The sequence below is a fragment of the Heterocephalus glaber genome, unplaced genomic scaffold (genome assembly GCF_053883595.1).
Source record: "Heterocephalus glaber isolate CG9 unplaced genomic scaffold, H.glaber_assembly_v1.0 deba00000281, whole genome shotgun sequence".
NCBI lineage: Eukaryota > Metazoa > Chordata > Mammalia > Rodentia > Bathyergidae > Heterocephalus > Heterocephalus glaber.
The window spans coordinates 5,012,361-5,039,954 of NW_028258139.1; the positions used below are offsets into that span (position 1 = coordinate 5,012,361).

At 34.3% G+C, this 27,594-nt stretch overlaps 2 protein-coding genes across 13 annotated transcripts in view; both read right to left on the reverse strand.

Moving 5' to 3' along the window:
• The window catches only part of Sntg1 (syntrophin gamma 1), an 835,631-nt gene that overhangs the window by 392,645 nt on the left and 415,392 nt on the right, over positions 1–27,594 (reverse strand). The gene's annotated exons all lie outside the window — the stretch shown is intronic.
• On the reverse strand, positions 17,484–19,410 carry LOC101698038 (tubulin beta chain-like). The gene is given in 1 exon segment (XM_087185816.1): positions 17,484–19,410. A coding segment is annotated over 1 exon segment (693 nt). The 5' UTR covers positions 18,441–19,410; the 3' UTR covers positions 17,484–17,747.

Genomic DNA, 27,594 nt, shown 5'->3' on the forward strand with positions numbered 1-27,594 from the left:
AAGACAGTTGAAAGGAGTTTGTTATTATTAGGATTTTATTAGTTTTCCATTGCGGCCATAACAAATCTCCACACGTTTCGTGGCCAACAACAACTCCACTTTACTAGTTCACAATTCCAATATCAGAAGTTTAGCATGGCATAGGAGGGTTCTTGGCTCCAAGCTTCAGAAGCTGAGATCAAGAAGGGCTGCCAGATGCATTTTTGTCTTGAGAATTGACTAAGAAAAAAAAATCTGTTTCCAGCTCATTGAGGTGACTGGCAGAATCTACTCTCTTAACTATGAGACTGAAGTCTGTTTCTTTACTAGCCCAGGACAACTCACCTGGATAAGGCTGTCCCTCACCTGTGTTCTCATAGAGTGGCAGTGCTAAAGTCCCACAAAACCTACAGCAGAATCTCCCTCATGTAGCTCCCCCACCAAAATTTCAGGGTTTTTTCTCATTTATTTTGTCACCAGATAGGAACAAAACAAAAATATCTCTCTCCTTTGATAGGGCTTATGTGAATTATAAGCCTATTTTAACAGTCTTCCTTTTTCCATATAATGTAGTAGGTTGTTGGGTGAAATCTCATCTATCCCCAATTTGCACCCACTCTAAAAGAGGAGGATATTATTCTTGTAGTTCTGACTGCTACTTTCTTGATAACTTTGTTTTAAGGAGAAAGACCATAGAATATTTGCATCTTAAAATGAAATAGCCTTTGAAAGTGCCTGAAGACAAGACGCTAATAATTATTGCAATGTTGTTGAACATGTTATTTTACAATAGTTGACATTTATTAATATATAAACCTTCACTTTCAGTATACTTATTAAATGTATTACTTTGACAAAGGATATAAATCATATACATTCTCCAAACAAGATTATGTGCATTTTTGTCCACTTTAATGGAGATAGAGTTTAATTGGTATCTAGTGCCTTAAGAATTCCCTTGCTTTTGCAAGTCATACTTTAGTTTGATATTTTTTCTTTTTTTGCTGAAGGATTTGATTTTTGATTGATTTCTCTGGACTAGTGAAGGGAAATTTAAGAAATAAGTAGAAAGTCTGTTGGTTACATAAGGATTTTCTTTCCATGCATCCATCGCAGTGAAAAAATACCTGAGAGAAATCACCTCAAAGGAGGAAAATTTCTTTTGGTTCATGGTTTCATAAGCATCAGTCTATGGTTGAGGAAGTTACTTTGAACTTCACAGTCCACCTCTGAACACTGTTGTATTGGGGACCACATCTTAAACATATAAACATTTGGGGACATTTAAGATCCAAACCACAACATTGTCTGAGAATGTCATTTTGATGACAAGCATTCAAACGAGAGATTTTGCAGCTATGACCTCAACAAAAATATGTATAGTTCTTTTTCATGAAAAATATTTTCCCATCATTAGTGTTTGTTCCAATAGTCATGGTAAATAGAACAGTATATCCTTAACAACAATAAAATAAGTGATCAGCACAATACATTCACAGAATTAAAAATATATTAAATTTTCAACATGTTAGCACTGAATTTTTTAATGTTTTTTCTTTGTTTTTCATTTGTGTTGTTGTTTTTATCATTGTTTTGTGTCCTTACATTATCTTTTCAATATTTAAGTTTATTTTCTTCTACATGAAACTATTGTTAGTTCAACTCTAATGGTTTTTTCATATTTGCTATATATTACACACTGATACACATATACAATCTGAGAAGAGAAGAAGTGGATCTACTCAAATGATTACATTTGTTCTGAGAAAAAGGTAATTGTACTGTACTTCAGAAGAAAGCAGCTGCTCCAGCTGTGCTATTCGGTGACAGAGCTCTTTCCTGGTGACACTGTAATTATTCAGCACTAAGTAGCTCCAGTGGGCTCGCATGAAAGGAACCCTCACACTTCCTTGCATTCCAAAGACTCAGGTATCATTTGTTCTAATGACAGTGGGTATGGACTCCTGGCAAAGCTTTCATTTTAATTTTAGAGACAGATCACTGCCTCTGTAGTCAGGACTTAGTAATACATGACTTGAGATTTTGAGGTAATATGTAATTTCTTCAAAGGACTCATATAAAATATTGTTAGATATTGCACAGTATTTTTATGTTTTAACATTATATTCCCCAAAAAGTTTGAGTCGTGTCTCAATGAAATTTATTGTATTATTAATGGTGACAACAAAGTAAATAAATTTCTTTTCAATCAAGACTTAGGCAACAGTTTTCTCCTAAAGACTTCATTCTTCTAAGCCAAAGAAAGCCATGGAAATGTGAGAGGAAATTTGTCCAGAAAAGTTAAAGAAACAATGATTTCATGAACTTTGTAACTCTGGAATTAAATTTTCTATTTTGAGACATGACTGACTATAACAACCATCTACAGGGATTGGAGAAAATTCAGAAATAATATATTTATAGTAAACAGATCACACACACAGGTCATCAGAATGAATGAGGTGACTCAGAGAATTCTGGAGATGTTATAAGATTGTAGAATTAAGAGTATGTATTTGGGAGTCAGAGAAGCCTAGTATTACGTCATGGAGCTGTAATTAGCAGTGTGGCCTCCGAATTTTACATCTATCCCAGTTATTCCACTTGTTGTTCCTTTTCATTTTTTTTAATTTGCCACCTGCATCTCCCCCCGATTTAAAAGGTGTTCATTGACTACCCTTTCTGCTGTTTTCTTCCTTTCAGATTGTAAACTTACAAGTAAAGAAATAGCCAGACCTTCCTTGTCACATGCCACACAGAATCTGCCACCGCCTCCTGTCAACTGCGCCTTTGCACTATACTGTGGACCTGTCATCCTCTCTCCACCAACAGGCACCTCAGGGTCCAAGCCCTGGCTGCCATTTTCCTGGGCCAGCCATTCAACTGCGTCCTCCACGCATTCTCAACAAGCGCTCACAAGGTCTGTGGGAACACAAATCTGTGCTGCTCAGACACAGTGTCTTCTCTGGAAACGTAAAACGTAGTGGAAAAACCCTTTCCACATGCTGTGTCATCTGACTCCCAACTTTAGAATCCCCCTTTTCACTCACACCAGCCCCCCTGGCCTGCCTTAGTTCCTAGAACCACTGCACCCCTTCCTCACTTGGAGCTGCTTCTTCAGCTTAGAACCCTAAGAAGGGACACTTTTTTCTTTCTTCTCATTAAGTTTATTGTTAAGTTTATTATTTCATTAAGTTTATTGGTATATTTTAGGTATACAGTACAGTTACATTCATCTGTACCTTTACGTGAGTATCTTGGGTCTTATTTTTCCCCCTTCCCCTGCCCTCCCTTCACCCCCTCCACCCTCCCTATTTACAGACTTTGTTTCCATTTTTTCCTTTTCTCATATTTTTCTTTTCCCTTCTTTCCTTTCCCCTACCCCTCCCAATTCCTCTATCCCTTCAGACCTTTCCTTCCTAGTTCACATTATCAATTACATATTTTGATCAGGGTGTAAGAAGGGACACTTTTGATTGCAAGGCTAAGCAACTTTATCAGCGATTCCTTTGCTGCCTTCAACCTGAACCAGACCCTGCACGACTCACCTTGCACTTTGCCTTACAGAGCAAATTGATTTCACAAGGTTCGCTGTTGTGATCCCACACTTTCTCAGCTAGCACACTTGTGATACTTTAAAAATACAATTTGTCTGATAAATTTGAGAACCGTACTTAATTTCTCAGGGCCACATTCTTCTACTCTGTGAAATTGGCCATATGCTTCACAGAAGAGTCTTAAGTATTATTAGATAATGTATCTGAGTGTCTTAAAAGTAATCTAATAGAAAGTACTTATGACATTTATAATTCTTGGTTAGGATTTCTCATCAAACCTATTCAGTTCCAGAAAAGAGTAGAAAACTGTTAAAATATTATGTGAGCCTGGTGAATTCAAATTTTTTTTAATTAACTATAAGGAAATGAAGCAAATATATTTCATCAATGTATTTCAGTACTGATGTATATGATATATTAATCTTATCATGTACATGTCTTAGTTACTTTTCTCTCATTACTGAGACAAAGTATCTGACACTGAAAGTTAAAAGGGGAAAGGTTTATTTAGCCCACAGTTTCAGTCCATAATTGGCTGGCTCCAAGGCAGGGTGGCTTGACAGACAAACATCACAGAGGAGAAACAGTACATGGCAGGCAGAAGGTAGCAAAGCAAAAAGGGATGACCACATCTCTTTCTATCCCTTATATCTTATCCAGGCTACTTAGAGTGGGTAGCACTCACACCCTTAATCATACTGGCCTCAATATTAGCATTCCACCATGAATCAATCCCAGTGTCACACATTCGAGACCCAGCCACCTCTGAAAAACCCCCACCTATGACTTCATGAGGCTTTGGGGGGGGACATCTAGACACAAGCCATAAGAGTATATAATATAAATAAATTTGTAAAACATGTATACCTTTGTCAGTACTTATGTAATTGAAAATATTTGTAATTAGACAAATAGTCTCATAATGACATTTTATGCTTATATCTAAAATTTGGTACTTTAGACATGTTCAAATTCACATTTTGCTAAACTATTTCATTAAATCTATTATATGAATTTAAATTAGTGCTTGAAAATACACTCATAAAAAATTTTGGCTTCGAGAGGGAGGTGGAAGGGAGGGGAAGGAAGAGGATGCAAAAAGAATAAAGATATGTTGTGTACATGTACCGACTCTCCCTGATGAATGTAATCATTATATGATGGAAATATGCAGTAATAAAACAAAAATTTGAAAATAAAATAAAAATTTTGACCTTAAACTACAGAAACAATATTATGAAATTGTAAGTCATAGATACATTAATATCATAGAAGTTTTAAAAATGAATTTTTAATTTGGCATTTAAATACTAATATAGATGTATGTGTGAATATATAAAGGGAGTTTATGTGTGTGTGTGTGTGTGTGTGTGTACTTGTGTCAGTGTAACTTTCCTTTCAGAATATTTTTTATTTCAAATCTGTGTCTGTCTATGGTCTCCATCATTGGCATTGTAATCACATTTCTTAAAAAAAGAAATAATAAGCCCCTTCAGAATGCCAAATTACCTTACACCATTTTTCATTTTATTATTTCTTATTATTCTTATACCTGGTGGCTTTTCAAATAGTTAATCCTTCTGCAACATAATCTTCACACTTTTTATTAAATGTAGGAAGATACAGGCAAGGAAGTAGTTTAATTCTCTTTCCTTCGAATTCCACAAAATACATTTAGTGAAACTACTCAAGACAAATTTTTATTGTTATGAAGTAAAATTTCATAGGAAAGTTTCATTCCTAATAAGCCATTACATAGAAATCTATGCAAGTATATGAAGCAGTTCCTTTCCGATGGGGTGGGAGTGCTCCAGGCAGAGCTCTGCCGTGTGTTTGCTGTCCGCATGACCTCGCACTCTCTCTGTTCATAGCCATGACCCACTGGAGTTGCCCAATTTAAACAACTCTCTGAGCAAAGCTCTCTCCTGTCATAATGTGATTCTTAACAACCTTCTGCTGGAAAACAAAACAGCAGAATTGTGAAATTGTTAAGAAAAAAGTCCTCAAGCTATGTGGATATTAATTAACTGGCAATGCCCAGCTATGTGCTCAGCACAATGCAGCATTCATGGATCAGGCGGGCAAAGGAGATAAACTGGAATTTTTTCTTATTTCACGAGGGCACATTAGAGGCCTTACATTGATCTCAGCAATGGAATTCATGGCATTCTTTCTGATAATAGAACTTTACAATTTCATCAGTGAAAACGTGATCTATTAATATGAGAACTTAGAAAGCTAATTAGTGCTGACCCAGAAAAAAGGATAAACTGTATTCTAAATTATTAATTTCATTATTTGATTTTGGAATATTAAGAAAAAAATGCAAACAAAAGCCACTTTTCTTACTCTTTATGCTTCTAAGAATGTAATTATTTTATTTGTAATAATTTATATAAATCTATAAATGAATTATTATACAGAAAATATGTATATATTTGGTTTCTTATAAAATACATATTTTACTAAATGATTTAAATGCCTTATTAGTGCCATAAAAATAATTTATTGATTTTCTCTTTTCTTCTGCATTTCTATAATTTATTTAAGAGTGTATTACAATCATTGTTGTGAATATGTACATGTTGTTATAATATGAGTTCATTATTAGTACACTGTAGCATACTGGGGTTCGGTTTCAGAAATCAAATTATATTGTCATAATTTATGTTTCTAGTATAGGGTTGCTTCATATCATGGGACATTAACAGAAAAATGATGCTTTTCTTTATTTGGAAATAATTATTCTATTATATTTGATATTCCTCTTTCTTATATTTTATATGGACTATAAACATTTTCTGTAAAGCTTTTCAAGAAGAAATTATATAATATCATGAAAATTATCACATAATATACATTCCAAAATGCTGAATGAGATAGAGAATAAAAAAGAGGATGCACAATTGTCTTATAGGCTATGGAAAAAGGACAAGATTTGCCACGATTTCAGAAGTTTACAGTGTGAACATCAAGGCCCAAAGTATAAGATCCACATCTGCACATATAGCTTTTGTCACATTAGCTAAAAGCTTTGTGGGAGCTATGAAAGACAAATCTTAATAAGACCACTCAAACTGCAAAATCACAATTTTTATAAAATTTTGCCTACAGAGATTGTTTTCTGATTTTACTTCAAAAATCAACTGTTTAAATTGCCTGTATAATAACGTGAGTGTCATTGTATGTGCCTGTCAATCAGTGTGCTTATATTGCATTTAAACTGGCAATAAGTTCTTTGAAAGTTTTGTAATGTCCCTAATACATATACACACATTTTTTCTTCAAGTCATTCCTTTTGGGTAAATTATTATTTACAAAATTTCTGATGTGTTAATTGCAATAGTGCAAATTGTCACAGGCACTTTATAAAGCAATCTGAAATTATATATTCTACAACCAAGTAAATGGCTTTCCCAGAGAAAGCACAAATAAATGTTAGCATTACACATGTTTTGATAATTGATCACTAAACAACAGCTAATATGATTCAACTAGATTATATTTGTCAAGATAGAGAAATCTGAAAAATGTACAACGGAGAAAAAATTAAGTTATGTCATGAAACTTCACGATTATTATATAAAATTACCAAAACAAATACAACATTATTAATAGATCTAAATATATGTAATATAGAGAGACAGGAAATTGACTAGAACATACTGAAATTTATAATGAAAGGAATGGATGGATTAGCACACCAGTGACTGTCATTATTATGCATGATGAAAAAGGCTTTATGTGAAGTCATTAATCAATAATATTTTGACTATATATAAAATGCAAGCAATCTTCAATTTCATTGTATCATAAACCATATCATTTACATTTGTATTGACAAGTATCTGTAAGAGTTATTCTTTTCATAGACAAATAGGAACTTACTACATAAGAGAATTTGAGATATTCTGATTAGCCTACTTTGTGTGCAAAGAAAAATTATGATTTTAAAAAACTTTTCTATATTCTAGCTTTCTGAGCTATTGCTTAATTTATCAGGACTAAAAATAAAGAGAACTTTCCGCTCCCACCTACATCTGTAGGAGCAATCTGCTTGAATCCCATGGATTACCTATGATTCAAATTTCATGCAAAACTTTTGGTGTTTACAATCTAACATGGTAGAAATTTTTTCTGAAGAATGCTAATCAGTAGAAAATAATTACAAATGTGTTTAAGGTATATAAGCAATCTAAATTTTTATAAACCAGAGAAAACAAAAATAAATAGTATCACAACATATCCACTGATAATAGATTACTATGCAACAACTAAAATGAGTCTGGGGCCAGGGATTTAGCTCAGTGGTACCACCACCTACCTTGCAAATCCCAAGTCCTGAGTTCAATCCCAAGTAGCCCCCAAAAATAAATGAATAAAAAATAAAAACTAAAATGAGTCAATTAGATTTTGTCTGTCAACCGAGAGAAATTCCCAAACATATACCTATATAACTACTGTATAAATGAATAGTTTAAATATACCAATTAAAAGGCAAAGGTTAGTAGAGTGTATAAAATATACAAGATGCAACTATAGGCTGTATATAAGAAAAAATTTAAAACAAAGACAGGAAAAGTAAACCTAAAGTGATAGAAAAAGATATACCATGCAAACACAAATCAAAAGAAATTAAACTGACTTTCAGTTTCTACTTTTGTGTAAAGAACTTAGTAATCATTACTTCATCCAAACAGTGAAAAGTTGAGCAAACTAAAAATTCAACAACTGCTCTTGGATCTTTTAGAGCACTGAGATCACAGAGCAAATTGCTCTCTCTCCTAAATTATAAACAGATGAGCAGAATCAAGGACTCACAACTCATCAAGGCTTAATTAAGTTACTTACAGGCAGACACCTCTACAAAAGCCAGCACCAGGGTGAGGAAACCTGCACTGTAATTGATGAGCGGCCAGAGGCATTGTCAATTTCCTGAGGTCACCACACTTGTGAGTTTTACTTTTTAGGATTTTAGCAGATTCTCATATTGAAAATTGGAAAAGTATTTCCTCCTACTTCTGGAAGGAAGTGGGAGGGAATAGCCATTTAAAAATACATCAGAGCATTTTGCTTTTCTAAACAAGCCTTGTACTCAAGAGAAACTCTTTTACCGCATTCTAACGTATTGGAGGTTTTCCAAAGCCCAGACAACTGGGGTGAAAGGACAACTCCAGCCCCATTTATCTATGTTATTCCACCTAAGGGAGTTCAGACATAAGAAGCACTGGAGCGGTTCACAGTCCACGGAAGTGGTTTCACTAAAAGACACTGAGGTACCCATAGGAGTGTAGGATGCTTCTTCTCCCTCACAATTTACTGCAAGAGGATTTACTTCAGTCCTTTTCACTCAGTACATTAAGTCCAACTTTCAACAAAAAATGACTATTCTAAAAGTTAATAACATAGTTTAAAGAGATAGAGAAAGGATCAAACCAGGGTGAAATACAGCAGGGATATTTGAATTATCAGATCAGAAATTTAAAATAACTAGTAATATCCAGAGGATCTCAGCATAAGGAACACATGGACAATGTGATCAGAGATGCGTTTTAGTCCTTTCCAGGCTAACTCAAAATGATAGAGAAGATGTTGATACAGATCCCAAGAACACAAAAGGAATTTTCAATAAAGGAATACTGTGAACAACTCAATGCCTATAAATTCAACATTGTTAAAACTGACCATGAAAGATGAAAGACATAATCTTCCAAAAATTTATAGAACAGCAATCTAAATAAACATATCTATTAAAAAGTCAAAGCTATAATTAGTGCCCCTCCCAAACAAGAAGCAACAGCACTATTCAAGAGTGAATTGTCCCAAATATTTCAGGAAGATATTATAACAATTTTCTACAAGCTTTTCCAAAGTCTGAAGTACAGGTATTGTTTTTTAATTCATTATTTGAGGGAAGTTTTATACTAATAGCAAAATCAAAAACATTAAGAAAAGAAAAAATGCAGATCAATAGGTCTTGCAAACATAGATGCAAAAAGCCTCCACACAGAATTAGCAAATAAAATACAACAATATAAAAATAATGTAGACAACAACCACAGGGAACTCATTCAGGGCTTCATAGCTTTTTCAAAATTTAAAAATTGATTATAGTAGACTGTCACACTGACAAGCTAATAATGAAAAAGCACAGGAATGCATCATTGCATGCAGAAAAATTATTTGACAAAATCCAACAATTCTTCTTGGTAAAAACTTTCAGCAAACCAGAAATAGAGGAAAACTAGAAATAGAGGAAAGCTAATATCACACTTAATGATGAGAACCAGTCAGATTTCCCACTAAAATCAGGAACAAGCAAAAGATGCCCCTCTCAATGTTCCTTTTTAAGATAATGTAGAGATTCCTAGCTAATGTCATAAGATGAGAAAACAAAATGAAACATACACATTGGGAAGAAAGAAACTTGTGATGCCTTGATCATCTATGTAGATAATTTAAAATAATTAAAGTGATAACTCCTGGGCTAAAAAATATTATATCACTATTGTAGTATAAAAGGTTAATATACAAAGGGCACATGATTTCCTATAGATCAGAAATTAATATGGGGAATTTGGAATTAATAACAATGCCATTAACATTTGTATACCTCCCAAAAGTGAAATAGATAGGTGTGTACATCTACATAAATTGTACAATTTTATGTTAGGAAATCCACAAAATTCTGCCAAAAGAAATTTTTTAAAACATCTTGTAAAATATTTTTATGGACAGGAAGAGTCAATATTGTTGATGTAAGTTCTTCCCATTTTGATTTACAGAATTAACACCATGCCAATCAAAATCCCAGAAAATTATCTTATTGATATCAAGACATTAATTCTAAAATTAAGATTGCAAGTCAAATGATCCAGAATAGTGAACAGAGAATTGAAGCAAAGCAAAGTTGAAAGACACACTTTGTGGCTTCAAGATTTACTAGAGAGCTACAGTAATAAAGAACATGGTGTAGAGAGAGGGTAATAGGTCAATAGAAAAGAATAAAGAGCCCAGAAACAGTATGGCAAAAGGAGAATCAACTTATCTTTTACAAAATGAAGACAACAGCCTCTCCAGCAAATGCTGCTGGAAAATTTGGACATCTATATCAAACTAATAATTGTAATAATAATAGAGACTTTATATCTGTCCCAAAGCATTAACTCAACATGGACCATAGATCTAACAGTAACATGCCTATAAAAATCATAAAAATAGCCAAAGAGAAAATCTACATAACTTTGGATTTGATTGAGTTTTTAGTTTTAGATTTCATGATTCATGAGAGAAATACTTGATAACTGGATTTCAGTAAAATTTAAAACTTCTGCTCTGTGATACACACTCTTAAGAAAATGAGAAGATATAAGTCACAGATTGGGGAAAATATTTATAAAAGGCATATGTGATATAGAAATATTATTCAAAATGTGGAAATAATTCATCATTATATTTTAGGAGAGAATTGCAATCCAAATTTATACCAATACACAACTATTAGAATGGGAAAAATCCAGAACAGTGACAAGAAGTGCTGGCAAGGATGTGTAGCAATGGGAGCTCATTCATTGCTTTACAAATGCAGAATGCTGTACGAAGTGGCATAGCCACTTCGGAAAACATTTAGGCAGTTTCCTCCAAAGCTAAACATACTCTTACCATATGATGCAGAAAGCTTAATCCTAGGTATTTGCCCAAATGAATGCAAACTTATGTCCACAAAAACCTGCACATGAGTGTTTATAGCAGCTTTATTTTTAATTGGCAAAACTGGGAAGCAACCAATATGTCTTTTAATAGGGAAATGAATAAACAAACTGTAGTGCATCCATTCAGCAATAAATGGAAATGAGCTATCAAGGCATTTAAGGAGGAACCTAAAAGGCATATTATCACATGAACAAAGCTGAGATGAAAAGGCTGCATGCTCTGCAATTCTAACTATAAGACATTCTGACAGAATACAACAAGGTGGTTTCAGTGACTTGAGCAAAGTCATGAATGTGTGAACACACAGAACACAGAACATTTTTTAAAATAATGAATCTCTTTTGTCTGACACTGTAATAGTTGATACATGGCATTATATTTTGTCAAGACAAAACACATTACTGAGTCAAGTCTAATGTAAAATATGGACTTTGAGTATTTATACATGTGTGTCCTATTTATTTCACTTAAGAGTATCACCTCAATGTACATCCATTTAGCTATAAATGTCTCTAATTTCTCCTTCTTTATGGCTGAGTAATACTCCTTTTTATTAAAAAACAAACAAACACATTTTCTTTATCCAGTCTCCAGTTGATGGGCAATTGGGTTGTTTCCAAGTGTTAGCTATCACGAATTGTGCTGCTATGAACATGAGTGGACATATATCACTGTGGTATGATTCTAAATACCAAAGAGTTTCTCTAGTGTGAGAAACTGAAAGTGTAAATAAGGACTAAAAGGTATAATAGATAATGTGAAATAGGAAGAAAAGGGGCAAAGGGGAAGGGGAAGTGGGAGGGGTAGGGATAAAGAAAGAAGGTAATGGAATTAATATGAGAAAAAGAAAAAATGGAAACAAAGTCTTTGTAGATGGGAAAGGGTGCAGGGATTGAAGGGAGGGCAGGGGAAGGGGGAAAAATAAGAACCAAGATGGATCATGTAAAGGTGCAAATTTCCAATGATGAATGTCATTATATTGTATACCTTAAATGTACCAATAAAATTAATAAAAAAATGGACTTTCTTTGAAAGTGATATGTCAATATTAGTTCAATTGTAACAAATGTTCAAATAAGGCTATGTAATAAATAAGGCTACGGTACCAAGGAATACCTATAGGGCTCGGTGGTGATCTGAGAGAGATATTAATTCATTACACTTTCTCTTCAATTATTCTATAACCCCGAAACAGCTCTGAAAATAAAAGTTTACAAACTTAAAAAATATCTTTCAAAAATAAAAATGTCTGCCAACTATGTAAGCATTTTATATTTAATTACATCATGTAAGACCTATGATTTACTTTGGTATTGACAAATCTTTGTTAGATTTGTTGTTTTCTTGGTAAAAAAAAAAAAAAAGGAATAGTTTAAATAAAAGCATTTGAGCTGATGTGGATACCTTGCTTCTTTCATGTGAGAAAATGTTTTAAACTGACCTTTTTGTAGTTTACATTTCCAAGTTACTGCATAAATCTCCTGGACAAAACGTGAAGGACATTCCCAACACAAGTCTGCAGAAGAAGGTGCTTCCAGCCCCATGGATTGCTTATGATTCAGGATTGATGCCAAACTTTTGTTTTGGAGGAATTTATCAAAATTGAAAATATGACCTTAAGCTTTACTAAATGTATAAAAATATGCATTTAGAATTCTAAATTTCAGATTCAGGAGGCAGGAAACAAAATAGCATTTAGAGTAACTTCAGGCATTTCTTTAGCACAGCAGAAAGTGAATATTTGATACGATTTATTGTTACATTTCTCATGTGAGAAATACCATATAATAACAAAATAGAAGGGTTACAAATGTATAAAAAAATTAATGTCACTGTAAACTGAATTAATGTAAATTATTCTTAAAAACTATAATCAATATACACTAAGAAATGGAATAGAGTACAGTATCCATAAAATAAATCCAGAAATAATTGGAAATTTTAAATGTGAGCCACAGGGAACTTGAAAAAGTCAACTTGAAAAACTCAAATGAAGACAAAAGAGCAATTTAGAAAGTTAAAATTATGGAATAAATCGATTTAGGTTACTTGATATACATTTGTTAAGCATGTTACTTGCATAGATAGAAACGTTAAAATTAAAGGCAGCAATAAATTCAGGGAAAGTTGAACTATAAAATATCTACATGCATAACAGTCAATTTTCAAAATAGAATTGGTTAAGAAAAATGACAAAAGTGTTTATAGGGAAAATGACAAGACAGGCACTCTCACTGAGGGGCAAGGAGTAAGACTGTTGTCAAATGTTGCATGAGCTTGATACTGAGAAGGAAGGGAACAACATCATCAGAGTGTAGAAGGAAAATATTTTGAATTAAGTAACATCATGTCTTCAGGAAAAATAAATGGATGTTTGTTGTTGGCCATTTTCATGTAAACATATAATCTATGCTTATGCAAAAATGCTAAAAATAAAAAAATACGAATTTTTTAAAAAGAGCATTAACAATGAATCCCATATTAGATGAGTATAAAATTAATGCTTTATTCATAAAGTAAAATAAAATATTCACTATCTAGCACTAATATTGAAGCAAATTTTAATGGGAAAAAATGAGTATATCTAGAAGCATGAAGAATTTTTTTAGTGATAGTGGAAAGGAAATACTTTGTATCCTCATCAGAATTCACAAAATGATCATTTTTTATCTGTGCTCCTTTCTGTACATAATTTTCAATTATAATGCAAAGCTAATAGGATTGATAATTCTGATAATGATGGGTTATATACTTAAGCCTACATTTTTATCTAAAACTCAGACGCCATTTTGCCCAGAGAATATTTGTCAAGACTTCACCTCTAGAACTTTCTTTTTGTGAAACTTGCAAGAATAAAGATGTAGAAATCAAAATTCAGATTCTGTTCCTACTGGAAGGGGACCAAACTCAATGGATGGCATACATTTGTGCCTGTGCACACAAGTACAATAAGTTTTCTGCTCTGGTTGTGATGCACTTACATTAGATGGTAATAGCAAAAGAAACCACATATAGTTAAAATTGAAATAATTCATTTTCCCCCACACTAGGGTTAAAAGCAGCATCAACACAGACACATAAAACAAGCAATGAAAAGAATCATGACTAAACCCCATATAAATGTACTATGTAGAAAGAGGAAAGGATAGCATTTCCTAACCAAATAGTATGTAGAAATACATCACCACAGCACATCAAATCATTACCAAATGGTCTAAGACAATCCAAATGAAATTAAACTATTGATAGAAAAATATAAAATAACAATATGAATTAAAGTTAAAAATCTCAGGGGGAAGTTTTTAACATTCAGAAAAAGATGACAAAAACTTAAAATTTAGTACAGGCTCAGTAAATACAGTAAATAATATATTTAGACAAAGGAGGGAAAAATTAAAATTCAAGAAGAAAGGTAGAAAAAGTGATATATGATAAAGTAAAAGATTTAAAAAAAAATAGGAGACATACAGATAGGTATAATAAAACACAAATACAACTTTCTAAAAAATGATAAAATATATGACCTGTGTTGAAAAAATAAGTCTTGTAACTAAAAATCTAACTCAATTCCACTTAGAGTCCTTTTCCAATAAAATTGTTCTTCTTGCAAATTTAAAGAATCATGAGATGATGACCAATCCAATAGAAATAGCTTTCTTACATTACAAATTGATGTCTCCAAATATTACTTTTTTCTTAATGGATATGCTATTTGGAGAAACAGCTGATATAAATTTTGGGCCAGAAAATATTCAAAATGTTCTGGGACATACATTAAGCTTATAGTCAAACTACTAAGGAAGTGGAAAAAAAATGACAGAAGAGTTAAATAATTAAACAAATAAAAATATAAAAGTTTAAGAATTTAGTAATAATAAAACAGACAGAGGAGCTACTTAAACAGAACCTTGCAAAAGTCTATCTGAAAATCAGTAAGAACAACTCTTATCACCTAGTATTATGAAAGTAGACTCTTGAGCTCAGGAGGTGTGACTGGGTGTGTGTGTGTGTGTGTGTGTGTGTGTGTGTGTATAAGTGGATATATGTGTAGATGTGAGTGTATGAGAGTATGTGTATTTGTGGACCAATGTGTACTTGGAGTATATGGATGTAGATGTGTCTGTGTGGGTTTATACATACATGTGTATGCCTGTTTGCATTTTTAGCCACCATTATTAGCCATCTATATGGTGTCAAAGAACCAAGATACTTTTTGAAATTATATTATAGTTTCCATTCTCTATAGCACAGAAGTGTTCAATGTACAGCTTAGTATACTTTAATTTACATGTGCATCTATGTGATAATATCCAGATGGGGAAGTAGAAAGCTTCATGCACTTCAGACCATCTCCAGAAGTGTCCTCTACAATGATAGCTACTAATCTCATTTCTATTGGCAGAGATTGTTCTTAACTATTTTTAACCTTTAAAAAAAATATGTGTGTTGGTCTGACTTCCTAAACATGACTCTGGTTCTGTGGGATTTATCCATACTACTGTGTACATTGCTAATTACTTCATTTGGATAGGTATGTAATATTCCACCAAACAAGGACAGCACAATTCAGTGAATAATTGTCTTATGGACAAACCACATGACTTGTTTCCAACTCATACATACTGTGAATAAAACTACTGTGACAGTTTTTTTAAAACTCTAATGGACATATATGTGTTTCTACTGGCAATATCTAAACATTTTTTGAAAACTGGTGAGTAAAGATTTTTTAATATACATAGCTGAAGAGCAGAAGTGTCTGGGTTTATAAGCCAAATAAGAATAACAGATTAGAGCAGGAAATATGTTACTGCAATCACACTTTTAAAGAGTCTCCCAAAATATGTATATTAAAATATAAGGTTGCCCCCGCCAGCACACAGGAGGTGATCCACACGGGAGCCAGCAGCATCCCTCCCCTCCATCGAAATGAGAAGACACATAAACAAGTCTCAAAACCAGACTTCCAGATCACCTACAGCAACCTCAAAGGGAAAAGAGAAGGAAGACTCCAATACTCAACCATCTGGACTCCCTGAACTGGCAACAAAAGAGGATCTGGAAAAAATGAAGTCAGAAATAATTTATCAGATAATCACAGAGATTGTGCTCATAGTGCAAGATATGGTTAATAAGTCTAGAGAGGAGCTGAGGAGCATGATGGAATCCCAACATAGGAAACAAATGTAATACATGAAACAGATGCAAACAGATTTCCAGGAAATTAAAAACTCCATTGAAAGTCTACACAGCAGAATGAGTCAATGTGAGGACAGAATTTCAGACATAGAAGATAAGATTGCAATTAGTGACCAGGAAAAAAAAATTGCTTTAAAATTGTAAGGGACCATGAGATATCAATCCAGCAGCTGCTAGACAATGCAAAGAAGAATAACATAAGACTGATTGGAGTCAATGAAGAAACAGGAGAGAGTGCAGATGACATAAAAAAAAATCTTCACAGAAGTGATGGCAGAAAACTTCCCAAGCGGAGAAAAAGAAATGACCTACAGATAAGTGAGGCATATAGGACTCCAACTAGCCTTGATAAAAAACAAACAAACAAACAAAAACAAACTACACATAGGCATATAATTGTTAAGATTCCAGAAACCCAAAAGAAGAACACAGTTCTACAAGCAATTAGAGAAAAGAAACAAATCACATACAAAGGAAAGTCCATCAGAATCACAGCAGACTTCTCAATGCAAACCCTCAAGGCAAGAAGAGCTTGGAGTGATGTATTTTAAGCCCTAAAAGAAAACAGCCTCCAACCCAGATTGATGTACCCTGCAAAATTATCTTTCAAAATGGATGGAGAAATAAGATACTTTCATGACAAAGAGCACCTTAGGAATTTCGTGAATACCAAACCAGCACTCCAAAAAATTTTAGACAATATCCTAGAAAAAGACAATGAGGATCACACCCCTAGGTAGTGCAGCAGAATGAACTTGTCAGGTGCGACAAGAAATTAAAAGCAAAGGGGGAGAATCCAACAAACAGAAAAAGTCATGACAATGATAAGTCAATATGTATAAGTTATAACCATCAATGTTAATGGTCTCAATTCACCATTCAAAAGAAATAGACTGGCAGAATGGGTCAAGAAGCAAGATCCAACAATATGCTACATACAAGAAACACATTTAATTCAAAAAGAAACTCACAGTCTGAAAGTTAAAGAGTGGAAAACAATACGCCATGTGACAGGAACCTGAAAAAAAAAGCAGGAGTAGTTATTGTCTTTCCAGATCAAATGGATTTCAAACAAAAATCGGAAAAACACTCTGGTCCCAAGAATTTCAGATAAGGGATACTCAACTTGTATGTACAAATCTATTTCCACACTATGAAAATGCTTTAATGGTGGTGTCTGTACAGCATGTGATGTCAAGACAAGGACAGCAGTGCACACAGTGAGACAGGGCTATCAGAGCAGACTGTGGATGAATAGAGCTCACACCGCTTCCACACTTTACCAGCTAACAGACAGCTCTAAGCCACCTCCACCTCAAACTCGCCCTCCTCCTCGGCCGTGGCGTCCTGGTACTGCTGGTACTTGGACACCAGGTCGTTCATGTTGCTCTCGGCCTCGGTGAACTCCATCTCATCCATGCCCTCGCCCGTGTACCAGTGCAGGAAGGCCTTGTGCTGGAACACGGCTGTGAACTGCTCCGAGATGCGCTTGAACAGCTCCTGGATGGCAGAGCTGTTGCCAATGAAAGTGGCAGACATTTTTAGCCCCTGGGGTGGGATGTCACAGACAGCTGTCTTCACCTTGTTGGGGATCCACTAGACAAAATAGCTGCTGTTCTTGTTCTGCACATTAAGCATCTGTTCATCCACCTTCTTCATGGACATGCAACCCCTGAACACCGCAGCCATCGTCAGGTAGCGACCGTGGCGGGGGTCACAGGCAGCCATCATGTTCTTGGCATCAAACATCTGCTGGGTGAGCTCAGGTACCGTCAAGGCGCGGTACTGCTGGCTGCCCCAGCTGGTCAAGGAGGCAAAGCCAGGTATGAAGAAGTGCAGGCGGGGGAAGGGCACCATGTTCACAGCCAGCTCCCGCAGGTCAGCATTGAGCTGGCCAGGGAAGCACAGGCAGGTCGTGGTCCCACTCATGGTGGCACACACTAGGTGGTTCAGGTCACCACAGGTGGGTGTGGTGAGCTTTAGGGTTCTCATTCCTCTCTAGGTTTAGGTTTTCATTCCTCTCAAGTAAAAACTTAAGAACAGGACTGTTGGTTCTTAACAGTAATACAAGAAATTTCTATATTGTTTTCCAAAATGGTTTTATCATTTTACATTCACATTAGCAGTATTAGAAAGTTCTAACTGGTTCACACCTAAGCTGACATTTGTTCTTTTAAAACTTTTAACTTCATCTCCCTAATGAGTGTATAATTCAATCTTGTTATTGTACGGATTAGTATTTTTCTGATTCTAGTGTTGCATACCTTTCCTTGTGCTGTGCTGGCTATTTATCATCTTCTTGTGTCTACTTTTTAATTGGGTTGTCTATTAATGAGCTGTCAGAGTTCTTTATATATTCTGGTCATAGGTTATATGCATTATAAATATGGTCTGTTTAAGGACTACTTTTCATTTTCTTAACAATGTCATTTAAAGTTCTAAATTTTGATGGAATCTCATTTATCAATTTTTTTTCTTTTATACATCATGTTTTTTATATCCTAGGAAATTCTTGCCTACCCTAAATTCATGAACATTTTCCCTTATAATTTCTTCTTAAAGTTTTATAGTTTTAGTCTTTCATGTTTAGTTTCATAGATCCTTTCAAGTTATTTTTATGTATGGAAATAAAGGGTTGAGGTTAATTTTTTATGTATGGATGCCAGGTGTTCTAGTGCCATTTGCTGAAAACACTGTCTTTTCCTCTGCTCTTGAATGGAGTTTATGTTCTATAAAATGTTTTTTTTTCCATTTTTTAATATATATATTTATTGGTACATTTTAGGTATAAAATACTTTTACATTTATCATTGGGTGTTTGTAACAGAACATGATGTACCTTAGTTTTTATTTTTTCTCCCTTTACCTGTGCACCCTTCACCCCCTCCACTCTTCCCTGTATACACAGAGTTTGATTCCATTTTTTTTCTCATAATTTTTCCTTTCCCTTGTTTCCTTTCCCCTTTCCCTTCCCTCCATCCCCAAACCTTTGGACCTTTTCTTATTTCAAATTATCAATTATTCATTTTAATCATTTTCATCCTTATTTACACTTTCAATTTCTCACACTAGAGAAACTATTCGGTATTTACACATGTGTGTCCTATTTATTTCACTTAAGAGTATGGCCTCACTATGCATCCATTTAGCTATAAATGTTTCTAGTTTCTCATTCTTTATGGCAATGTGGGAAGAAATATTTAGCAGCTGTAGCTCAGACAAAGGTCTACTATAGAGGATATATAAAGAACTGAAAAAAATCAGACCCCCCAAATTCAAAAACCCAATTCAAAAATGGGCATCCAAAATGAACAGACATTTCTCAGACAAAGAAGTAAAAACAGCAAATAAATATATGAAAAAATGTTCAACATCACTGGTGATTCGAGAGATCTAGATGAAAACAACACTGATATTCCACCTCACCCCACAAAGAATGGCTGCTATCAAGAAATCAACCAATAACAAATGCTGGCAGGGGTGTGGAGAGAAAGGAACACTTCTCCATTGTTGGCAGGAATGTAGATTGGTGTAACCACTGCGGAAATCATTATGGAGCAACCTCAAAGAACTAGGACTACAGGTCCAATTTGACCCAGCTATTCCCCTACTGGGAATCTTCCCCAAAGAATTAAAAGAATCATACCACAGGGATATATGTGCACCTATGTTTATACTGGCACAGTTTGTAATAGCTAAAGTTTGGAAACAGCCCAAGTGCCCATCGACTGGAAACTGGATAAAGAAGATGTGGCTTTTTAATAAAATGTTCTATAAAATGTTAATATTAAATAATCTTTCAAAACTCAGTGGACAATATATATGTGGTTCTATTTCTAGATTCTCTGTTTTATTCCAATGATCTATATGTCTTTCCTTACACTAACACTGACTTGATTACTGTAGCTTTAGAGGAAGTCTTAAAATTAGGTACTAAACGTCTTCCAACACTGTTTTTCTTTTCTTTCTAATTTTCTAGGTCTTTTGTACTCCTACATAATTTTTAAATTTCAATATCCAATTCTTCATTTATAGCAAGTATACATAGGACTGAATTTTTATATGTACCTTGTGTTTTCTAATCCTGCTAAATTCAAATAAAAGTTCTAGGGGCCCCTAGAGATTTCTTAGTATTTTCTCTGTAGATGAGCATTTCATCTACATATAAAGATTTTGCTGCTACCTTGACAATCCTACGCTATTTGTTTATTTTTACTGCCAGACTATTTTGGCTTGGGCCTATGTTTCAAAGTTTAATGGACAGATGAAGAGGAGGCATAGCTGCCCTTGTTCCCCACCTTAAGGAGAAAACATTGTATCTTCTCCATTCATATACGGTGTTCTCGCTGGAAGTATGGAGTACATGTCTTTGATCTGCTGAGAAGGTTCTGTTCTACTTCTAGGCTCCTGGTAGCTTTTACCATGAACAGCTGTAGAATTTAGTCCAATACTTTTTCTCCAACTAGTGACAGGATCATATGACTTTTTCCTTTCCTCTGTTAAAATGATGACTTTTGGGGGTGGATCTTCCAATGCGAACCAACACTGCCATCTCTATAATAAAACCATTTTCTATATACTGCCAGATCTGACTTCTAATAGTTTGTTTTATTAAACAAATTTATATCTATGTTCATACTTTTTTCTTCTATTATCTTTATCTTGTTATAGGATCAGCACAATCTTGATTTCCTAAAATGAGGGGAGAAGTGTTCCTTCTTTTTTCTGCTTTGTTTGATATAATTTATCAGTTAAAATGTATATGAGCCTGCTGTTGTCATATAGGTATGTTTTCAAGCTCGGAATATACTTTCTTTAATAGGTGCTATTCAAATTTTATATTTCCCCCAGTGTTAGTTTCCTTAATTTGTCTTCCAAGGTACTTCTTAGAAGTTATCAAATTTATTTCAAAAATATTTTTGTAATATGCTTTCTATATCCTTTTAAATTCTGTAAAATCTGTGGTGATGTCTCCTAGATCTTGATACTATAATTTTAAAAATGTGTAATTGATATTGTGTAATAAGAAAAAACTTCTAAAGGAGCAGGGGAAGTGGGAGAGGTAGGGGAAAGGAAAGAAGGAAAAAGAAAAAATATGAGAAAAGGAAAAAAATGGAAACAAAGTCTTTGCAAATAGGGAAGGGTGGAGGGGGTGAAGGGAGGGCAGGGGAAGGGGAAAAAAATAAGAACCAAGATACTCATGTAAAGGTACAAGATCCCAACGATGAATGTAACTGTATTTTATACCTAAAATGTACCAATAAACTTAATGGGAAAAATATAAGGTCAACAGTTGAATGGAGATATATATATATAATTTTTCATATAAATACACCAGTTTAGTGTACACATATACATAGAACATATATTTCAGCATTTTAGAACTGATACTCATTGCTCTACAAGTCTAAATTACCATAAGCAACAGAATTGAAGTGTTGACAGAAAAGTTTACGGTTTCTGAAATCTACTTCAGGACATTTTCTCATCAGTAGTGGGAGCAGAGCTCTGAGCCCCTGTTCAGATGCTTTTAAGAGAAATAACTCAGAGCGTTAACATGGGAGTCACACAGTGGCATTTGAATTATGGGTAATTGAGAGATTAGATCTTGGCTGTGAAGTGATGGGGGGCAATGAATCAGGCATTATCTTCCTTTCGGTAGGGAAAATGAGTAAGAAAATTTACCAGATGGAGCTCCAGGAGGCAAACGAGATCTAGGTCACAAGGAGTATGTCAATACATTAAAGAAAGACTGATGCTCTTCATTAATTTAAGTGTTCTGTCCAATGGCTTTTACAATGGTATAGTCATATAATTACCTTCAGACTTTCCTTTACACGTATGTATAGATTCTTTAATCCATGCACAGAACAGACTAAACAAAAGTGAGAAAAGATCATCCTTTTCCTCACTTGCAGGGAAGAAGACAATCAAATCTATTACTATCACAGGCCAGGTAGTGAGAGACAAGAGATAAGAAGGCAAAGGATACCCATGAGAATATGGTAAAGAAAAAGAAAAACAGAATGTCTCAGCTCTTTCCCCAAGGAGACGTGCAAAAGATTGGCACCATGCTGCAGTAGACCCTCCTTCCTCCCACTTGCCTGATTTCCTTATTTGTTCCTGCTTGTGCTGACACTGCTCTCTACATGGCTGTCCTAACATTTCAGTCTCACTTCTGAATATTTTCCACTTTGCTGCCAGGGTTATGTTCAAGGAAAAGCAAGTTTATTACTCTCCCACCTGGAGAGTTTTGCTTTCCCCTGGTTGCTCATGGGCTAACGTGTAAACTCTTTGTAAATTAACCTCCAAGTACTGAACAACCTTGTAGTTTGACTTCAAACCAAGCTAACTTTCTTTTTTTTGTACCGGGGATCGAACAAACCAAGATAACTTTTGGAAGTAAAAAAATCCCAGAAATAGGACTGAATCAGGATTATTCTGGAAAAACTATGCCACTTGGTCATCTAGTGAATCTACTGTACTATCAACCTATTTTCCTTACTTCCACATATCTTCTCTTTTTATTAATGTAACTACATACTAATTTCTAAATTTTAGTGAAGTTTAGATCTTTCTTATCATAACTTCTTTAGCAATGAGTATCTTTCTCTCATCTTCATTTAGCAATTATATTTAATCTTTCAAAATGCAGCTTAAGTACTATTTTCATAAAATATTTTCTGATGTGTGCTAACAGAAAGTTCACTCCATTTTACTAGAAATTCAGCATAGGTGAGATGCAGTGCAGGGCTTGAGACAGAGTGGTTGCTCAATATATGTATATTGACTGTGCTTTTCTATTTGTGTGTGTGTGTGTGTGTGTGTGTGTGTGTGTGTTGTGCTTGCTTTTTGATACTGACAATCTAGCCCAGGGCCTCATACATGAACCACTGAGCTAGTTTACATTTCCTATTGTAATCATTTTTGCAAATCTTTTTTTGCCATCAACTATATGTTTCTCAAGGGTAGAATTATATTCCAACATATAGGATATACTATTGACCATATATCACCCACAACATATTAATTTCAAAATATCTGCTGAATTAGTGAAAATATTTCTTGCCATAACATCTAGACCATCATAGTTTGTTATCTACAGAAAGTAAAATGTTTAAAAGTCCCTTCACACATTCCATTCCTGGGTAGAATTGGTCTACAAATAATGACCAAGCAGAAAGTGGTATGAAAAACAAATGTTGCTCATAAATACACTTTCTGGCACTAATAATTCACTTTGACAAATATAATTTTTGTAAGTAAAGCTGAACATATGAAATGAGTCCAAAATTAATTAAATGTACATCATCATGGGTATATGGTACACCATTTCAAGAGATAAGGCCACTCGCCTAACTTCCTATGCCTGGAACTTACATTTTCTGTTGTTAATAAACATAGCCTGGCAGCGTCATGGATCCTACCATGTTTGCCAAGTTCTATAAGTAGGAGAATCTGCATTTGTATATTATTTTTTATTTATAATTTTAAGCCTTTTATTTTAATCACTGCAGCGATAAGACTGACAAAGAAGGTTGAACGTAATGAAAAGAGTAAGGTTAGATAAATCTGGCACCTAAAGTTTGAAGAAGAATATATGATTTTAAACTTGGTTTCTTGCAGATCAACTGAATTGTGAAATGAATCAAAAAAATCGGGGAAAACATTTTAGTATTATTTAAGAAGAATGCCTTCTTACATCCGGTGTCTACCTTTCTGAATTTCCAGGTATTATTTGTTAAAAAGAAAATTCAAATGGTAACAATGTGCTTGTCATCCGCACATTCAGCTCACACCTGTGAATTACTGAGCTTAATTTCAGGACAGATGTTCATGCCAGGGACAAAGCAGAGCAGAGATTTGACGATTTGTATCCTTACTATTATTTTTCTCTCTTATTTTGCTTATTTTTAGTGGTTTTGAATGGAAGGTATTTAAGAAGGCATACCTATTTTTACTGTGAATGTCCAAGAGAAAAATAATTTGGAGTGAATACAAATTTCACATAATTTCTACTGTTCCACATTTTAGTCTAGCACTAGGTCTTCTGATTTGTTTGTTGCAGCAATATGCACTTTGTGATTTTTTCATGGGGCATTCAAAGCTTTCTGAGGCATCGTTTTCAGTACCTGCAATATTAACTTATTATAACTTCCATATTATTTTGTATATTACCTCAATTCTCAAAAATGTTGTGTAATACAATCTACTCAGTTAATTTGCTATCTGATACACCATCTAATTAAAGGGGAAAGTCAATAATAGCACATACAGTTGGCATGGTGGCTAACACCTGTAATCCTGGCACTCTGGAAGCTGAGGTAAGAAGATCACCTGAGTTCGAGGTCAGCCCAGACTGCATAGTAAGACCCTGTCTCAATCAATCAATCAATCAATCTATCAATTTATATACAGAATTTAAAAATGTGATGACTTTCATAATGTAAATTTAAAAATAATAATTCATTTTAACGATAATTTATATTTGTATTTTCAGAACAGCTTCATCACTATTCCTTTTTCATATCCACAGGTGAGAAATGTTGTTGCATGGCACTGAACACTGACTGAGTCACAGCCATGACAGACAGAGGAAAAGCTGACATCCTTCTGTGACCTCTCCAGTCCTCTCCTTTGAGTTTGCATCTTAGAAATAATATATGATGCATTAAAAGAAGATTAAAAAATTTAGCTCAAAGACTTTAAATTCACCTTGGAAAAAAGCTTGTAAAATTTATCTTTTTAAAAATTCTGCTTTTTAAGGAGTCATCTTTAACCTTCCTATTACATAACAATTACCAGCAGGGTTAAATAAAAAAGTAACATACTCTCTTGATCTCCACTAATCACCACCTAATAGACAGAAATGTTCACCCGTACTTATAATACAAGATAGACTGAAAGTACTCAGGAGCAGTCAAGACCAAATGCAGAGTTGAAGGAGATCATGTTTAATTGGAGAGATCGTAACAGTCTGTGTAGAAGAGACATTTGAAATTGTCCTACAATTATCATTTCTATTTTGACATGGTTTAAGGGAAGAAGTGATACAAGATTGGTGAAATGGCATAAGAAAAAGTGTGACTTTAGAAATTATAAACACTTTCAGAAAATAGCAAGATGTTTGAAACTCAGGTCTCCACCTATAAGTCCAACCCATTATATTTCCTTCAAATGGAGGACTGGTTTGTCATTTGATAGGAGCAGGTCTAAAAAGCTTTTCAATCTTCTTCTGACACTTGTAGTCTCCATGACACTCACTAGGAGTCTTCTAAATACAAAGGTGACCAAGTTACACAGAATTTAATGCCCAATTATCTTTGAATTGATTCTCTCATTTTTATAAAAATTATGTCAACTTAATTTAAGCAATTGCATGACAAAGATGATTGACAGCGGGAAACCGACATAAAGGAAAAAGGAAATCTGGAAAAGCCAAGGAGGTTTGAGTTCTCAGAATAATCTTCGAAAGAAGAAAGAGCTGTAGATATACTCAGTATGAAAACGCTGTGCAAAGACAGAACTCTGGGAGTCTCCAGGGAATCCCCCTGCAAATACATCAGGTTACCAATCATCACAGCTATACCAGGAAATTACTCAAGGTGATAAATAAGACTGCAAGACATTATAGGAAGTAGCACTCAACCCTCACACAGCAAGCACTATGCAATGCTTCTGCTCTCAGGCAGAATCTAACCTCAGGATACACGGAGCCAACAGACAAGGATTGTGCCTCAGTGGGGTGTAACTAGCTCTGGACTGAACACTGCATTACCTGTGCCTAAATATGTTACAGTGGTATCTAAAAGGATCAAACTCTTTCTAAGTAACATTCTCCCCCAAATAAACCTTAGTAACAGCTACAAGAATAGAAACATTATCCAGGAAAAAAGTAGTATAATTCAGTTTCAGATCACCAATATAAAGCAACTAAGGAAGCAAAAAACCAAAACAAAACAGACAGCATAACCCACAACAGAGGTAAAACGTCAATCAAAACTGATTCAGAACTGACATAGATTTAGAATTAACACACTAGGATATTACAACAAAATTACAATTAGATTCCATCCACTCAACTTGCTAAGTGGAGAAGTGGAAGACATTAGAAAAGCCACAAATCCAGCACACACACACACACGCACACACAGAATGTGAATGAGAACAACTAAACATGACCAAAAAATCGTAAACTTGAAGACATAGTAGTAGAAATAACCCAAAGTGAAACAGATAGAAAAGTTATTTAAAAAAACCCAGATCATCACAATTGTCTAAATACATGCTTAATTAGAATGGATAAACTAAAAAACCCCAGGAAAATATTTGAAAACAAAATGGCTGAAAATTTTCAGTTGATGAAAACTGTAAACCCACAGATTCAGGAATATCATTACAATTAAGTACAAGGAACATGAAAAAAATAATACCAAAGTGTGTCACAATGTAAAGTTGGTCAAAATGACTGAAAATAAAATGGTACAGAGGGGAAAGGGGCCAAGATTTTCAGGCTTTGAAAATAAAGATAAAAGTATCATCTCAGAAAAAAAAAAAAGGAAAGAAAGAAAGAAAGAACACAGCAGCCAGATGTGAATTAGAATGTTGACTCCATTTTTTTTTAGCGATGTTAAATAAGTAATTCTATCTCTGAAGAGACTCAAAGCAGATTACCAGGTGATCTAGGGATAACAATATAGAGCCCATTTGGGTCCTAAATTGGAGAAATCAAGGTTGAAAATATAGTATAAGGAAACATTTTTAAAGTATATAAAATTTGATTGCTTATGAAACACGGATGAAAGTTTCACCAATACATTATTTAAAGTAGGACAATAGGAAGCTAGTTAATCTCTGCCTCTGAAAATAAGACCTAGTCAGAAAATAATCAGCTTGAACACTAGAGATCAAAAATGCCAACTCCGGTCAGCCTATCCTTGCCCTAGTTGCCATCACTATTCTCTTTCCCTGGAGCTGCTTTTATAAGCAGGCTGATGGATAGAATATAAGGGTATAGGATATAAGGATGGATAGGATATAAGGACGGGCTGATGGGGTGGGCATTTTTGATCTCTAGTTTTCAAGGCTGATTATTTTCCATCTAGGTCTAATTTTGGGGGAAACAGTATACAGATAAAGAAAGTTT